Genomic DNA, 18,876 nt, shown 5'->3' on the forward strand with positions numbered 1-18,876 from the left:
TGGAGAAAAATATTCACCCCAATTGTGAATTAACTTTTATTCTTTTGATATTTTGGCCTACATTCCAACTTCCCAACATTATTTGCTTTTACCTTCATACAACCAATTTCAGAAGGGAGATAGGCGAACTGCCTACGGACTCCTTTATGGATTAAGTATGAAATTATTCTGGGCCCGTTTTTGGAACAAAAGACATTTATGCCCGAATCGAGAGGGCTGAGGATCGATGGAAATTGGTCCTTGGGCCTCATTAACACACTCGGTGCGAGCTGCCGGCATTGGCCGCGCCTCCACAGGCAGCTTGCCCAAGCAAAGTCATCAATGTCGGGCCACCTGGCTCGCCGGGAACAGGGGTGATTGCAACTCCTGTGGAGTCAGGGAATTAAAGCCGCTCCTCCTGACTCCACGGAATGGGGTTTATTAAACATAATTTCTTTTTTTAACTTCCCTGGCGTTGGCAGCGTAGTTTGGATTGGGGGGAGGGGGTGGGGGGCCTGAAGAATCATGAGCGAGACAGGCCCAATGCCTGCTTCAAGAATTGCCAACTCATTTCTCACTTGAGTCCATCAACAGGTGTTACGCCCCTTAAATATGTAAATTAGGGCCTAACACCTGTTTTAGGCGTTCACCTGGAACACCTACAAAAAAAACGGCTCCACGAATTTAGCTGTGGGACCAATGCCTGCGCAGATTTGGGCACAGGCAGTCCCACTGCTAAATTGGTATGCTTTTGCGCCTGAAAAACGGGTGCAACGTATACCAATTTCTAACACATGACTTTCCTCCATAAGATGCATTCCTTGGTGTGAATGACCTGATTTGCAGATAACTGGTCGTGTCATAAACCAGGTTCTACAAATCTGCTGGATGTAGCACCTCGGGGGAGAAGGAAAATACACTACCTTCTGACTCGCCTGTGCCGAAGACATGCTGATCAGATCAGTTCTGGTCATAGTTGTGTAAAAGTCTCGTGCATGGATAAACTAATCCTTCCAAACAAGCAAGACTTTAAGAAGTAGAAAATATGAAAAGAAGAGATAAAAGAAATTCTAGTAGTAAACCCGAGACAGATGTATTATTGCACCATATAAATGATCCATGAAAGAAAGAATATCTTTGTTTATACTCTCAGTTCTGAATTATACATCTTTAGCCAAACAAATGTGTTCTGCTATCCCAGAAATGGAAAGTCAGTACCCTTTAGCATTTTTAAGATTTCAATTTGTAAGCCATAACGGAATATTAAATGTGCATTTGATATGTCAGTCAAAAGTGGTTCAAGTGTCTCATTCTGCTGATAACAGATGTTAATTTAAACTGCTTGCCTTTTCTTTTTCCCACACTCCAATGTGTTGCACTAGTTAGATTGCTGCGTATCTATTGCAGCATGCTCACAAACACAGACCTTCTGAATTAACATTTCCACTGCACTGGTCTTGGTTCCAAGCATGAAGTGATAGGAATAATACCAGCTGGTATCTGTCAAGTTAGACAGTCACAGCAGGATGGTGAGATAGTGCAAACGCATGCAGTACCATAAAGTGGTAGGACGTGGATTTGCATCCATAATGTTCCACTTACTCAATTCCTAATCTCAGCCACCGTGGGGAAGTACAGAGGGACAGTCCATCCAACACGGAGAAGTAAAGATCAGAGGTGGAGTCACCTCAGTAGCCCCGATTTTAACTCGGTAGTCGTACAGTCGGGGGCTGACTGAGGCGGCAAACTGTGGGAGCGTGAGGCCTGGCAGTGTTTAACTATGGGGCCTATCTCCATTGGTCCTGCCCGAAACCAGAGGGAAGTGGCAGCACTCCCACCCCTGGTGGATGGGATTGGAATGTCAGACAGTAGGAAATCATCACTGGGGACTGAAGGAATAGTCCACGGCACTCAGATAAGTCACGTGGAGTTTGTTTGGGAGGGCCTTGAAGGGGGCCGTGGTAGGCAAATATGCTCCTGCTGGCCCCACAAGAAAGTGTTTTTTAAAAAAGTAAAACCACTTGCATTTTTGGGCCTCTTCTGGCCTCGACTCCTCTTCCCACTAGGTTGGCCTGGAGGGAAAGCTACAACGGCTTCTCCGCACAGGCCTCTGCTTAAAATAGCAGTCAGGCCTCGATGATGTCACTTAAGCTCTCAATCTGCATATTTAAAGAAGGATCCCACCAGGAACTGGTGGGTGTCCTTCCGGCTTGCTCCGTAGAGCAGATTAAAATCAGAGCCTTCGGGAAGAGAATGGGACCTCGTCAGGTAAATCCCATGGGCATTTTTAACTGCCTGCCCGCCCTGTTTGATCACATTCTGGGAATCAGTTTCAGAGCATCATCAGGACTGGAACCAGAACAAGCCCTTTGACCAGGGATGTTACGTGGTCTGAAGAGGCCCAACTGAGGTAGATGGGGACAAAATAACTTGAAAAAGAATAAAGGATGCTTACCTTTACAGAAGAATTAGGCGAAAACACTTAGCTATATATTCGCTGTAAAACCCGCTGGCCTGATCAGAGGAACTAACTCTCATACTGCTTTCTGATTTCCTATATTAATGCATAAGAAGCAAAGCAAGCGCCTGTATCTTTGTTGCAGCAAAAGTATTTCCGTCAAGGCTACACATGTCTGTCTCTATGCTCCAGTGCTTACACAGTTTGTATAGTATTCCAGCAGTATAATTGGTTGCATTTATTGAACACTTATTCTACTTAAAAGCCTTCACATATGATCATTTGTGCTATTGATTAAGGCAGTTTTGTTGACAGATTTGACCTGAATAGACTCACCTTGTGTTCAATCATTTCCAGGTTACATGTGTTGGTGTCATTCTCATATAAAAAGAGGCTTTCAGATAACCTAATAAAATTTTCCAGAATCATGAAATTGATCCAAACGCATTTTTCACACTAATGAAGAATTCAGAAACTAGAGAATACAATTTAAAAATTAGCAGTAAACAGGAAATTCAAGCAATATTACTTCACACACAGGGAAGCCATTGAGGGAAATATTGTAAGTGAGTTCAGGAAAACGATCAAAAGTGTTTCTGGAGAAAGACTGGATTGATGCATACAACGAGAAACTTGGTTGGAAATGTATCAAAAAGCAGTGCCCTTTTTGGGCTAAATGGACTTTTCCTTTCTTATATTCTAACGAGGAATTTTCTTTCCTTATATTCCAACCAGGAATTTCACACTCAGTCGTGAAAGAAAGTTTCCTCTGTCTCATAGCCTTTTGTTTTGCCTTAGTTAACATTTTCCATTTGTTTTCACTGCGGGTAAGATTCCAGTTCAATTGAAGCTTGGTCAAAAATTGTTTGGCATTAACTTCTGGTAGTGGGACGCCATACTGGAAGAGCAACTGCTTGAACAGTACATCTGTGGCGGAGCCACTAAAGGACTCAGACCGTTTGTATATAATTCCCTTTAACAACATGTTAGCTACAGCCTGAGTCTATCTTTATTTATACTGTTTACTTGTATAGAGCGTGATTGCTTTAACAGCGCGGGTAAACGCGATGACGTCATGCCGTACATCACGTGATCCCCCACTGGCGGGAAGAACGTCATGACGTCAACCACGGGACCAGCCAGCAGTCCTCGTGGAGCCTCTGAACTGAATAGACCTACACTCGATGTTCTCCTGCAGTTACTTGTTTAAACCTGTTAGTTTCCATTAAACTTCGTTTTGTTTAAGCGCCTGAGTGGACCTCAGTCTTTGGATAGGAACTAGACATTCCTACACATCTCCATTTTTCTCTGGTTTTAACGTCAGTGCACCAATTGACATGGGAAATGCCAGCCCACCGTTGGGAGATCTGATTGCCCTCAATTCAGTTTAGCTATTGATGGCCGCCTTCATCTGCTTGTCATAAATGGTCACAATGCCAGGTTTACCAGCTTTTCCTTGAAAACATGTTTTAACTCCAAAGATAATTGTAAGAAAGTACTAAGGAACTTGGGTATACCCAGCTCAGGTGAAAATTAAGCCATTTGGATTTTTTTATTCAATCTCAGGATATATTTATTGTCCTTCAAAAATGGCGGTGGGTCACCTTCTTTGTAGCAGTTAGATACAACTGAGTTGTCTGCTAGACCACATCAAAGGGAAGTTAAGAGTCAACCACATTGGTGTGGGACTGGAGTCACATATAGACCAGACCACGTAAGGACGGCAGGTTTCTTTCACTGAAGGACATTAGTAAGCCAGTTGGGCTTTTACAACAATCTGACACCTTCATGGTCATGATACCAGCTTTTTATTTCCAGAGTCGCATCCTTTGGATTATTAGTCCAAGCCCTTGGATTACTAGTCCAGTAGCCTAACCCCTCCACTACCATACTGAAGTTTCACTTTTTATGCTAATTAAATAATTGTTCCTGGGTGGCATGATAGTACAGTGCTTTGGTGTGCCAATATGCTATTATACAACATGTAAGAAGTCACACAACACCAGGTTATAGTCCAACAGCTTTATTTGAAATCACAAGCTTTCGGAGCGCTGCTCCTTCTTCAGGTGAAGTGGAGAAATGCATAAAGACACAGCTTATATAGTCAGAGAATCATGTCAGATGTTTACAGGTAACCTTTCCAACTGCCATTTATCACACCTCGGCAGAGAGATAATCACAGCAGTCAAAGGTGTGAATGGTGTCCAAACAGGTCAGTCAGGGAAACATTACATCAAAGAACAATGATGTGGGGTCACAAGGGGTCAAATATTGCAGATGCTGGGGTCTGTATGAAAAACAAAAAAAACAGACAAAAAACATTTTTTTTGGCTGGAAATCACAGCAGGTCCGGCCAGATTCATCAGCCGCACTCACAAGACAGTCCAGAATGTCACCCGAGCACAACGCAACGCCATCCACGCTCTCAAGACCAACCGCAACATCGTCATCAAACCAGCAGACAAAGGAGGTGCCATCGTCATACAGAACAGAACGGACTATTGCAAAGAGGTATACCGACAACTGGACAACCAGGAACACTACAGACAGTTACCCGCAGATCCGACCAAAGAACACACCCGCCAACTCAACAGACTGATCAAAACCTTCGATCCAGACCTTCAAAGCATCCTACATGCTCTCATCCCATGTACTCCCCGCATGGGAGACTTCTACTGCCTCCCAAAGATACACAAAGCCAACACACCTGGACGTCCTATTGCATCAGGCAACGGAACCCTGTGTGAGAACCTCTCTGGATATGTCGAGGGCATCCTGAAACCCATCGTACAGGGAACCCCCAGCTTCTGTCGCGACACTACAGACTTCTTACAGAAACTCAGCACCCACGGACCAGTTGAACCAGGAACACTCCTCGCCACGATGGACGTCTCGGCACTCTACACCAGTATCCCCCACGATGACGGCATCGCTGCGACAGCCTCAGTACTCAACACCAACAACAGCCAATCTCCAGACGCCATCCTACAACTCATCCGCTTCATCCTTGACCACAATGTCTTCACCTTCGACAACCAGTTCTTTACCCAAACACACGGAACAGCCATGGGGACCAAATTCGCACCCCAATACGCAAACACCTTCATGCACAAGTTCGAGCAAGACTTCTTCGCTGCACAGGATCTCCAACCAACGCTATACACCAGATACATCGACGACATTTTCTTCCTATGGACCCACGGCGAAGAATCACTGAAAAGACTACACGATAACATCAACAAGTTCCATCCCACCATCAAACTCACCATGGACTACTCCTCAGAATCGGTCTCATTCCTGGACACACGAATCTCCATCAAAGACGGACACCTCAGCACTTCACTCTACCGCAAGCCCACGGACAACCTCACGATGCTTCACTTCTCCAGCTTCCACCCTAACCACGTTAAAGAAGCCATCCCCTATGGACAAGCCCTGCGAATACACAGGATCTGCTCAGACGAGGAGGAACGCGATGGACACCTACAGACACTGAAAGACGCCCTTGTAAGAACGGGATATGACGCTCGACTCGTCGATCGACAGTTCCGACGGGCCACAGTGAAAAATCGCATAGACCTCCTCAGAAGACAAACACGGGACACAACCAACAGAGTACCCTTTGTCGTCCAGTACTTCCCCGGAGCGGAGAAACTACGCCATGTTCTTCGCAGCCTTCAACATGTCATCGATGACGACGAACACCTCGCTAAGGCCATCCCCACGCCTCCACTACTCGCTTTCAAACAGCCGCCTAACCTCAAACAGACCATCGTTCGCAGCAAATTACCCAGCTTTCAGGAGAACAGCGACCACGACACCACACAACCCTGCCACAGCAACCTCTGCAAGACATGCCAGATCATCAACACAGATACCATCATCACACGTGAGGACACCACCCACCAGGTACATGGTACATACTCATGTGACTCGGCCAACGTTGTCTACCTCATACGTTGCAGGAAAGGATGCCCCGGAGCATGGTACATCGGCGAGACCATGCAGACACTGCGACAACGGATGAACAGACACCGCGCAACAATCACCAGGCAGGAGTGTTCCCTCCCAGTCGGGGAACACTTCAGCAGTCAAGGACATTCAGCCTCCGATCTTCGGGCAAGCATTCTCCAAGGCGGCCTTCGAGACACACGACAACGCAAAATCGTCGAGCAGAAACTGATAGCCAAGTTCCGCACCCATGAGGACGGCCTCAACAGAGATCTTGGGTTCATGTCACGCTACATGTAACCCCACCTGACGCAGGGTCATCCAGACTCGAGTCGACATTGGCTTGTTCTCTCTACACAGATGCGGCCGGACCTGCTGTGATTTCCAGCCAAAAAAAATGTTTTTTGTCTTTTTTTTGTTTTTCGTACAGACCCCAGCATCTGCAATATTTGACCCCTTGTGACCCCACCTCATTGTTCTTTGATGTAATGTTTCCCTGACTGACCTGTTTGGACACCATTCACACCTTTGACTGCTGTGATTATCTCTCTGCCGAGGTGTGATAAATGGCAGTTGGAAAGGTTACCTGTAAACATCTGACATGATTCTCTGACTATATAAGCTGTGTCTTTATGCATTTCTCCACTTCACCTGAAGAAGGAGCAGCGCTCCGAAAGCTTGTGATTTCAAATAAAGCTGTTGGACTATAACCTGGTGTTGTGTGACTTCTTACATTTGTCCACCCCAGTCCAACTCCGGCATCTCCACACCATTATACAACATGGGAGGAAACAGATGATCTTATCCAGGCCATCAAGAATAGGTACAGAGTGACACTAAGCACTTTCCTACATGGAGGGAAGGAAAACTGGAGACTGGTCGTGTATCTTTTCCAGCAACCAATTACAGAGTAGTATAGAAACCTGGGAGCAGGTCAAGTGCCTATTTTACTCAGCTAGAGGGGGATACAGGGCAACCTAAGAGGGAGGGAGAGAAAAACTAACAACAATTAAATTCAATTAAAAATTAGGGGTCATTTTGTGGCATGCTGTGAGGAAAATTGCAGGAGACTACAGGAGAGCATAGACACATTAGGGGAGCAGGTAGATATGTGGCTAAAGCAGTTCAATGACTATAACTATGAAGTGCTGCATTGAGATAAAGAACAAAGAAAAACAACCTAAATATTAAAATTCTTGGTGGAGATGAGGAATGGGGATATCTAGGGGTACAAATACGCAGATCTTTAAATCAGGATTGGAAGTGGAAAAATCCATTAAAAAGGCAAATAGAATTCTGATTTTTTTTAATATATATGCGTATGTGTATATATATATATACAGGCATTGACTACAAAAACAAGGAGGTGATGATAAACCTGTACAAGATGTTGGTTAGGATACAGTTGGTACACTGTGTACAGTTTTGGCACTCCCTTATAGGAAGCATCTTAGAGCCACCATGGAAACAATGTGACTGATTCACTAGGATAGCATCAGGGATGAGAGGATATAGTTACGATGAGGGACCTGGAAAGCTAGAAGTGTTTCACTGGAACAGAGAAGGTTAAGGGAGACCTAATAAAAATGTTCAAAATGATGAAAGGATTTGAGAGGTTAAACAGTAAAAGGCATTTGTTAATACCTCTGCTGGTCGGTGAATCAGTATAAGATATAAATTTAAGATTAGTACTAGATAAATTTAACCACCCATTATCACCCTATCAGGCTCCTTCCAGTCATCAGTAATTGATAGAAGGAGTCATCAGTAATGCCATCAAAAAGAAGCCTAAAGGGAAGATTTTGAAGAAATGTGCTTCATGCAAAGAGTTATTGAAATCTGCAATACTTTACCACAAATGGCTATCGAAGTTGATTCAATCACAATATTTAAGAGGAAGTTAAACACTTGAAGAAAAATATTATAGGTTATGGGGAAAGAGCAGGAATACATGATTAGAATAGATAGCTCCAGTATTGCGCTAAGAATAGAACAGGCACGATGGGCTGAAGTGGCCTACTTCTGTGTTTAAATTTCTATAATTCTATGAAATGTAATCAGGTTATAGAGATGTTGTAGTATTGAAGAGTAAGAAAATCAAACATTAGTAAAAAGAGAAGTATTAACTAATGCCACTAAGTGTCATGCATTGGGTCTGGTGCTAACTCATTTTAATTTGAAAATTTAACCAATTTTGATGTGCGTCACACTGAAAAATAAACACCGCTTCACATGTTTAAATGAGTTTGCAATGTGTCTCACATCTTCTCATCATAAATGATATTTTCCCAATGTCGACAGCTCTGTTCTAAATTGGAATTTGAGTATATCATTCATTTCAAAAATATGCTTTAAAGGGAACCTCTTTTTTACGTATTGTTAATTGAACCGTAGCCTCCTCTGCTAGTTTGCATTTGCAAATACTAATCTTCTAAACCCTAACTCACATATTTTGCTTTGCTTACCTCACATAGCTGAGAGTAGCTTCAAGACAGTGAGCAGCTCCACAGTAACCGAGTTCGAACTAACACGTAAGTGTAGACACACCCTCCTCTTGTTTTAATGTTCTTATTCACTTACATAATCAGATTTCTTTTATGTAGCTCAGGTTTTACAAGTATTTAGAGTCACTTGGATTGAGTCACTTGTTTGGCTATGCTGTATCCTCTTTTGAAGTCGGTACTCTGTTACACTGTTGAAAAGCAATGTGCTACTTTCACGTATTTTCTGAAATGTGCAAAGGGTATTAGATACAGGTGGGGTCTAATCACTTACCGTCACTTCAACAAATATTTTTGCAGTAAATGTTTCTGTAATACTAATCCCTTCTGTTTCTTCTCTCTCTCTTGCTGTTTCTATCTCTCTGTCTACTGATCCCTTTATTTCTCTCCTTTTCCTATCACCTATCACGAGCAGCTATGTTAATTTCCCCTCATCGCTTTTTAAAGAGACAGAATTTAGATGTATTTCTTTGGGAAAGGAAATAAACTTTGCTGCCCAATGTGCTATTATATTGAATCATTTCTTCTTTCCTCCTTTGTTCCTTCCTCAGATTTTGCAAGCCATCAAATTTTTAAAATAATTTCTGTGGAACAAGAGCCAGCTACCTGATACCGATACAGCCATCTGGCTCTGTTCAAAGAAATAAGAAAACTTGTTAAAGCATGATTTAATAGATTTGAAAGTTATTTTAATTTATTGAAATGTGATGATTTTTCTGTATAGGTCATTTGACTGGGTAGGTAAACATTAAAATCAAAAGAAGAAAAATCTGTGTTCAATTTAATTCAGTGGAGGGAATATTATGCTTTCAACACATTGATAAGATTACGTCTCCCACTATAAGCCATTATCCAACCATGCCCACTGTTTACATTGTTCCTTTGTGATTTTCACTGCTCAGGTACAGTGTCATGTGGCATGTCAACATGTCTTGGCAATGGCAATGCTCCCTCCAATCCTCTTCTGTCTCAGCATGTTGAAGGAGCGGATTTTTATAGCATGTGGTGCAAGATAGTGTTTTAATAGTTAATTGTTACATATTTAAACCTTCTCAATCTCTTCTCCCTCTCTCAATTTGTAAAAAATGTAAGACTTGCTTTTTCCACCCTGACTTCAGATTCCTCCTGCACTTATCCACCCAGGAGGCTGGGGTAGGATGGCAGGGTACTTCCAGGTTGTGCTCAGCGCTACTCTATAGCTCGCCATTGGATGTGTGAGAGGAGCCTGGGCCAACTTGCTCATTAGCTTGCCCTCCTTCTGTGTGGGGGAACACCTACCCTTCAGTTTTATACTTTTACTGATGGCGTGGCCAAGATTGGTGACATACTATGCCTTAAAGAGCACATGAACCTGAATTCCTACTACCTTGCACATGCATGCGGACATTACAGAGCCTAACATGCAAATGAAAATTTGTACAAATATTTATAAAATATTCTATAAGCCTTCAAATAAATCTTTTTTTAATGAATGTACAGTAGGAACAGACTGCTGCGAACACATACCATTTTAGTGTGACAGTGTGTCACTAAAGGTCTTAATTGGAAAGTCCAACATTGATGTCCCTCAATTTAGCGAGCATTGCAATTTTTTTTGAAGTATCCAGTTTAAAGGGGAGCAATACTCAGGGGATATGGCAGATTTGAAGGCCTGGCTAGTACTGAGGTTTAGTTATGCTTGAGTGACAGAATCCAGAAACGGTATGGATGCTAAACTTCACTCTGCTCAGTGACAACCGTAGAGAGACAGACCCCTGGATATAATCATCTGAGCAGATCTTTTCTGGCCAAGTGATCCAACATGACCAGAGATCACTAGAAAAATGGTGACTCTTCCTCTTTTTCTGAGTGAATACTTCTCACTTTCCTATTTCTTCCCCTCTCCGAAGCATTGTTCCCCTTTGATGAAAAACATTCATGACAATTGTGTATGAGGGCAAATGTTATAATTCTGCTTATTTGAAATATATAGGGAAGTTTTCATATCTTTTACTCTACAGAACTGAAGAAATATACAAGATATGAAATCTTAATGAAAGCATTTAATGTAGTGGGTGAGAGTTCTGCCAGCAGCCCTAAAGAGGTCTATGTGGGAGAAGCAGGTAAGCAAATGGAGGCAAAGAAACAACCATTTTGCTTTTCTTTTGGTCCAAATACATGCTTTGCTTGGCCATCACTGAATATCTGTGTTTTTTCCCAACCAGTTCCTACAAGTGGTCCTCAGGATGTAAAGGTACAGCCTCTCTCAGCAACCCAATTGGAAGCTGCATGGAACCCTCCTCCAGCAGAGGCACAGAACGGCAAAATACAGGGTTACAAGGTAAACCTAGATTTAATGACCTTGGTGAGATCCCTCTTAGTGCTGCAAGTGGCTACCACAGTGTTATAAACCCCATGTTATGCTTGCTGAGAACATCCCAATAATGCCCCTTTACATTCCAGAACTGCTTTAGCAGATGTGACTCTATAATATCCTGGCACTTGTGGTTCTGTAGAAATTGGCCGATTCGCCTATAAGGTGAATTCCACAGTATCAGGGAAAAATCAGTATTCACAACTTTCATTTCGAACCATCAGACCTTTCCCAATGGCTGTGAAGTTCTATCCAGACCAGAAAGCTGAACACTTTATCGCTGGCCTGCATGGGTGGTCTAGGCACTAAGTCCATCAAGAGTAATAATCTCTGGATTATTACCTGAGCCACGAATTGTAGTGTATGTACCTTTAAGAGCCCCTGTGTACTGTAATACCGGTAGTGACCACTCGGGTATATAAGCCTGTATAGTGTCTTGTATCTTTTAGTTCACCTCCAGACTTTGTTCAGTAAACACCTGTTAAACCAACTCCTGCATTCCGTGTCTCCATTAATACACGGATACAACAGTGGCGACGAATTGGAAACGGACTTACCTGCAATTTGGCAGCACCTCAAGGAGATCGATTCCTCAGACGAAGGTCGAAGAAAAAAAAAAGAAAAAAACTGTGGTTTCACCAGCTAGCCGGGCTGGTGGCAGGTACTGCACTAATCCTTCCTGGGCGGCGGGCTGGGGCTCGATCGGGTGGCTCTGCAGCGGGGCCGAGCAGCAAGTCGGAAGGCGGAGGCAAACAGAGACGGAGGGTGGAGCACTCGGGAGACGGCCGGCGCTGCAAAGCAGGTCGGCATTCGGACCAAGCAGAGGGAGTGAAAAATCCCAGCGAGTCCGGCGGGAACGAGTCTCCAACTATTAAAAATATCTGTGTAAATAAAAACCGCGGAGGACAGCGTTGTCAGCAGCGGCAGCGGCGGGAAAGCGCGGGAGGCGCCATTTTTTCTCGGCAGGGAAGAAAGGAAAGCGCGGGAGGCGCCATTTTTGATTTTCAGGATGCCTAAGACTGGCAATATTACTGCTTTCGATAGTAATATAGAGGACTGGACCACATATGTGGAAAGAGTGGAGGTATATTGCACAGCGAATGAAGTAGAGGATGATAAAAAGGCATCGGTGTGGTAAACCACTGTTATTGTTGTTCACCGTTGTGGTTGTTGTTGTTGCACACTGTTGTATCTATGCATACCTCAGCTGGCTCCGCCCCTGGCTCCACCCACATGCCCAGGTATAAAGGTGACTGCTCTGCAGCCCCCTGCCTTCTTGGAAACCAGTCAACCACGAGAGGCATGCTCTGTTCTTTGTTAATAAAAGCCTTTCAGTTACTCTCCTAACTCTCCGTCTTTTATGAGTAATTGATAGCGCATCAATTTTATTAACAAAAACAAAATGTCGGCACCAAACGCTGAGCAGCAGGCGCTGCAGCAAAGGACGGCACCAAACGCTGAGCAGCAGGCGCTGCTGCATGCCCTCAGACCAACATGCCTGGACCTAGACCCTCAAGAGGCGGGTTCGTCTACCAAGTTCGCACAATGGCTGCGTTGCTTCGAAGCTTACCTGGAAGCCTCAGCCGTGACACTAGATGGAAACAAACTAAAAATCCTGGCCTCCAAGGTGGGCCACCAAGTCTACACGCTCATCCAGGACGCGACTACCTACGCGGCGGCTATCGATCTGCTAAAAGGACAATACACGCGCCCGGTAAATACGGTTTATGCCAGACACCTCCTGAGATCCCGCAAACAGCAGTCCGGGGAATCGGTGGAGGCGTTCCTACGGGCACTACAGATACTCGGCCGAGCCTGCGATTGTAAAGAGGTATCGGCCGCGACACACACGGAGGGACTTATCCGAGATGCTTTCGTTGCGGGCCTCAAGTCCGACTACTCCCGGCAGAGACTGCTGGAGAAGGGCGAAATCGACCTGAAGAAGGCAGTGTCCCTCGCGCTCTCGCTAGACGCGTCCCACCGGAATATGGACGCATTCTCCCCTAACCGCTCCGCACCGTGGACGCCGCAACCTTGGGTCATGGGACCGCCACCCCCGGCACCAACTGCTGTAGCGATGTCCAAGGGCCCGAAATGTTACTTTTGTGGCCAGGCAAAACACCCCAGAGCACGCTGCCCGGCGAAAAACGCTACCTGCTCTGGCTGCGGGAAGAAAGGACACTACGTCAGCGCCTGCAAAGGTAAAACCGCTAACGCCAGCAGCGCCGCGTGGGAACCGTGGGGGCAGCCATCTTGTCCGCCATCTTGGACACCTCCAGCCGCGTGGGGATCGGGATCATGGGCGCAGCCATTTTGTCCACCATCTTGGACGCCTCCAACTCCAATCACGGGTGACCCGGACTCAACCACCGCCTCGTCTGACGACCACAGCGACTCACTCGACCATACGCTGGCCTCCGTGACGCTGGACCAATCTCTCCCTCACCAACTGTCCAGGTCCATGATGGACATTACGGTAAACGGCCGCGCCACTACCTGCCTTTTCGACAGCGGGAGCACGGAGAGCTTTATCCACCCCGACACGGTGCGCAGTTACTCTCTCCCGGTCCTGCCAACGCGCCATCGGATCTCTATGGCTTCCAAATCCCATTCAGCAGACGTCGGTGGCTACTGTGTAGTGACCCTTTCAGTAAGGGGCACAGAATACAAAAATTTTAAACTTCTTGTCCTGCCCCATCTCTGCGCTGCCGTTCTACTGGGGTTGGATTTTCAGTGCCACCTTAAAAGTGTCACATTAGCGTACGGCGGACCCCTCCCCCCACTCACAGTCTGCAGCCAGCAGCTTTTAAATCACCCGCCGCGCACCATTTGCAGCCTCTCCACGCTTAAAGTCTCCCCCCCCCCCTTGTTCGCTAACCTCACCCGTGACTGTAAGCCCATCGCTACCAAAAGCAGGCGGTACAGTGCCGGGGATAGGAGCTTCATTAAATCCGAAGTAGCAAGACTCCTGAAGGAAGGGATTATTGAGGGTAGCACTAGCCCATGGCGAGCACAAGTGGTGGTAGTGAAGACTGGCGAAAAACAGCGCCTAGTTATTGACTACAACGAGACGATCAATCGCTACACCCAGTTAGATGCATACCCACTCCCCCGCATATCTGACATGGTCAATCAGATAGCACAGTACCGGGTGTTCTCAACGATTGATCTGAAGTCGGCATACCACCAGCTCCCCATCAGGGCTGAGGACCGCCAGTACACAGCTTTTGAAGCTGACGGTCGTCTCTACCACTTCCTCCGAGTCCCCTTCGGCGTCACCAACGGGGTTTCGGTCTTCCAAAGGGAGATGGACCGAATGGTTGACCAGAACGCGCTGCAGGCCACCTTCCCCTATCTAGACAACGTCACCATCTGCGGCCACGACCAGCAGGACCATGACGTTAACCTAGAGAAATTCCTCCGTACGGCCCAGCGGCTGAATCTGACATACAACAAGGACAAATGTATGTTTCGCACCACGCGCCTCGCCATTCTTGGCTGCGTAGTGGAGAACGGAGTCATCGGCCCCGACCCCAACAGAATGCGCCCCCTTATGGATCTCCCCCTCCCCCACTGCCAAAAAGCACTGAAGAGATGCCTAGGGTTTTTCTCTTACTATGCTCAGTGGGTGCCCAACTATGCGGACAAAGCCAGACCTCATCAAGTCCACCTCCTTCCCCCTGACAGCAGAGGCATGTGCAGCCTTCACTCTCATAAAAAGAGATATTGCGAAGGCCACAATGCACGCAGTGGATGAGTCCATCCCTTTCCAAGTGGAGAGCGACGCATCCGACTTCGCCCTAGCTGCAACCCTTAACCAGGCGGGGAGACCCGTGGCCTTTTTCTCAAGGACCCTCCAGGGCCCCGAGATTCGACACTCCTCTGTCGAAAAGGAGGCCCAGGCCATTGTGGAAGCGGTGCGACATTGGAGGCATTACCTGGCCGGAAAACGATTTACCCTGCTCACTGACCAGCGTTCAGTAGCTTTTATGTTTAACAATAAGCAGAGGGGCAAAATCAAGAACGACAAGATCTTGAGGTGGAGAATTGAACTCTCCACCTACAATTACGATATCTTGTACCGGCCCGGGAAACTCAATGAGCCCCCAGATGCCCTATCACGTGGTACATGCGCCAACGCGCAGGTTGATAGACTGCAGACCCTCCACAATGACCTCTGCCACCCGGGGGTCACCAGGTTCTTCCATTTCATCAAATCCCGTAACCTGCCCTACTCCATCGAGGAGGTCAGGACCATGACCAGGAACTGCCAAATCTGTGCCGAGTGCAAACCGCATTTTTATAGGCCAGACAGAGCAAGCCTGATCAAGGCCACTCGCCCCTTCGAGCGCCTGAGCGTCGATTTTAAAGGGCCCCTCCCCTCCTCTGACCGCAACGTGTACTTCCTCAACATAATTGATGAGTACTCCCGTTTCCTGTTTGCCATCCCTTGCCCAGACATGACCAGTACCACGGTCATTAAAGGTCTGAATAACCGTTTCGCCTTGTTCGGCTTCCCTAGCTATATCCATAGCGACCGGGGCTCATCCTTTATGAGCGACGAACTCCGTCAGTACCTGCTCACGAGAGGTATTGCTACAAGCAGAACCACCAGCTACAACCCCCGGGGGAATGGCCAGGTGGAAAGAGAGAACGCGACGGTTTGGAAGGCCGTCCTCTTAAACTTAAAATCTAAGGGCCTTCCGACCTCTCGCTGGCAGGAGGTCCTCCCTGCGGCGCTCCACTCCATTCGGTCACTGCTTTGTACGGCCACCAATGCCACCCCCCATGAAAAAATGTTCACTTACCCCAGGAAGTCCACATCGGGGACCTCGCTACCGACATGGCTGACGTCTCCAGGACCCGTCCTACTGCGGAAGCATGTGAGGTCCCATAAAACTGACACCCTGGTCGAGAGGGCGAGCCTCCTCCACACCAACCCCCAGTATGCTTACGTGGCGTACCCGGACGGGCGGGAGGACACAGTCTCCATACGAGACCTCGCACCTTCGGGTGCCCCTGAAACACTACCATTGCCATCCACCACTACCCACAACCCAACCCCGGTAGTCGGCATGCCGCAGCCCCAGGACCCGTCATTGACCACCCAACCACTCAATGAGATGCCAGATTCAACGTTGGATGCTGCACCATCACCGCCGCCACCACGACGATCAGGACGGCATACAAGGCCACCTGATAGACTTACTTACACGAACCTTTAGTACACTTCACCCCGCCGGACTCAATTTTAAACAAGGGGTGAATGTGGTAAACCACTGTTATTGTTGTTCACCGTTGTTGTTGTTGTTGCACACTGTTGTATCTATGCATGCCTCAGCTGGCTCCGCCCCTGGCTCCACCCACATGCCCAGGTATAAAGGTGACTGCTCTGCAGCCCCCTGCCTTCTTGGAAACCAGTCAACCACAAGAGGCATGCTCTGTTCTTTGTTAATAAAAGCCTTTCAGTTACTCTCCTAACTCTCCGTCTTTTATGAGTAATTGATAGCGCATCAATCGGTACTTCTAAATCTGATGGGCGCAAGGACATACAGGCTGTTACGAAACTTAATCACTCCAGCCAAACCGATGGACAAGAATTTTAAGGAGATTGTTGATACCCTACAGGAGCACTTAAACCCAACACCGCTGCTGATAGCGGAACGATTCAAATTCTTCAGGAGGAATCAGCACAAGAATTAAAGTAACGCTGATTACCTCACCGAATTAAGAAAGCTGTCAAAGCACTGCCAATTCGGGGCAGGACTGGCAGATTCTCTACGAGACAAATTCGTCTGCGGTCTCCTAAGTGAAGGAACACAGAAAAGGCTACTTTCTGAGAAAGATTTGACACTGGACAAGGCTTTCAGTGTGGCTGTATCATACGAAGCAGCAGCAAGAGGAGCTGCAGAGATACAGCAAAAGCCACAGGACTTCGGCACCCATGAAATGACACGGGGTTTCGAGAGATGTTATCGCTGCGGCAGATTCACCCATGACCAGAGGGACTGCTGGTTCAAGGACAAAGCATGCAGGCAATGCGGAAAGATGGGACACATTGCACGTATATGCCGATCTGGAAACAAAAAATCCACTGACAGAAAAAAAATCAATAAGGAAAAGTACAGAAAGGTACAAATGATGACGGACAGTAGCTCCGAAGACCAGAAGAGCGATAGCGACTCCGGAAACAAGAGACTAAGCTGTCTCAAATTACATAATGTAATTGCCAAAGAAGATTACCAGACCATTTGGGTTACCCTCACGATAGCGGGGTCCCCAGTTAAAATGGAGCTAGATACAGGATCAGCTCTGACCGTCATAAGTCGACGGGATTACGAGTGGCTATTTCCGCATATACCTTTGAAAGACACATCCATTATCTTGAAGACATATACGGGGCAGAAAGTATACCCCAGAGGGAAAATAAGGGTGCCTGTTGTATACAACGGCAAGGAAATACAGAAGTTGTATTTATATGTTCTGCAAGATGGTGGTCCACCGCTGTTGGGACGTGAATGGATCAGGAAGATACGTTTAGACTGGCACTCCATTCAGGCACTGACGGTGACCAGTAAGAAAAAAAATGATGATGACGTCATACCTGAACGATTAAAAGACATCTTGGCCAACGCCAAAGAAGTGTTTCAACAGGAACTAGGAACCTTGAAAGGCGTCACCGCCTCAATAAAAGTGGAAGATGCGGCAATTCCCAAGTTTTTTAAGGCAAGGCCGGTGCCATACGCAATTCGTCCAGCAGTCGAGGCAGAGCTGGAGAATTTGGAAAAGGCAGGCGTGTTATCCAAGGTAGATTGGAGCGAGTGGGCAACACCCATCGTCCCAGTCATGAAGAAAACGCTGAATAATGATAAATCTGAAGAACAGAGAAAAATTCGCATCTGTGGGGACTTCAAGGTGACTGTAAACCCGGTCCTTCACATGGTACAGTATCCTCTTCCGAGGATAGAAGATATTTTCGCCTCACTATCCGGAGGGAAACGTTTCACCAAAATTTACTTGGCACAGGCATATCTACAGATGGAGGTTGAGGAGGCCTCTATAAAGTATCTCACGATGAACACACACAAAGGCCTGTACCAGTACAATCGACTGGTTTTCGGAGTAGCATCAGCTCCAGCTATCTGGCAAAGAGCTATGGAGCAAGTCCTCCAAGGGATTCCGGGGACTCAATGCTACCTAGACGACATCCTTGTAACAGGAGAAAACGACAACAAGCACCTTGCCAATTTGGAGCAGGTGCTCACTAGACTGAGAGAACGGGGCCTACGAGCAAATCGCCCCAAGTGCGAATTTTTCCAGAAACAAATATATTGTGGCCATATAATTAACGAAGAAGGGTTGCATAAGTCACCTGAAAAAATTGAAGCGGTCATAAAAGCCCCAGCACCTGAAAATGTCTCACAATTAAGGTAGTTCCTGGGATTGATAAATTACTATCATAAATTTTTACCGAACTTGTCAACTGTTCTGCACCCTCTTAATGCACTGCTACAAACGGGAGTAATTTGGAAATGGAACGAAGACTGTAAACGTGCCTTCCATAAATGCAAAGGCTTGATCACGTCCAAGGAAATGTTGGCTCATTACAACCCATCACTGCCAATCAGACTGGC

The 18,876-nt window shown here is 46.4% G+C and overlaps 1 protein-coding gene across 2 annotated transcripts in view; it reads left to right on the plus strand.

Annotated features, from left to right (window-relative positions):
- The window catches only part of sdk1a (sidekick cell adhesion molecule 1a), an 897,759-nt gene that overhangs the window by 824,682 nt on the left and 54,201 nt on the right, over positions 1 to 18,876 (plus strand). For both annotated transcript variants that reach the window (XM_086000285.1, XM_086000286.1), the window contains 3 exons: positions 8,863 to 8,919; positions 10,890 to 10,991; positions 11,094 to 11,209. In XM_086000285.1, coding sequence (XP_085856411.1) covers positions 8,863 to 8,919; positions 10,890 to 10,991; positions 11,094 to 11,209 — 275 coding nt within the window. The remainder of the gene's footprint in view (positions 1 to 8,862; positions 8,920 to 10,889; positions 10,992 to 11,093; positions 11,210 to 18,876) is intronic.

Source organism: Somniosus microcephalus, chromosome 11, assembly GCF_052327205.1.
Source record: "Somniosus microcephalus isolate GS21.2 chromosome 11, FLI_Smic_1.0, whole genome shotgun sequence".
NCBI lineage: Eukaryota > Metazoa > Chordata > Chondrichthyes > Squaliformes > Somniosidae > Somniosus > Somniosus microcephalus.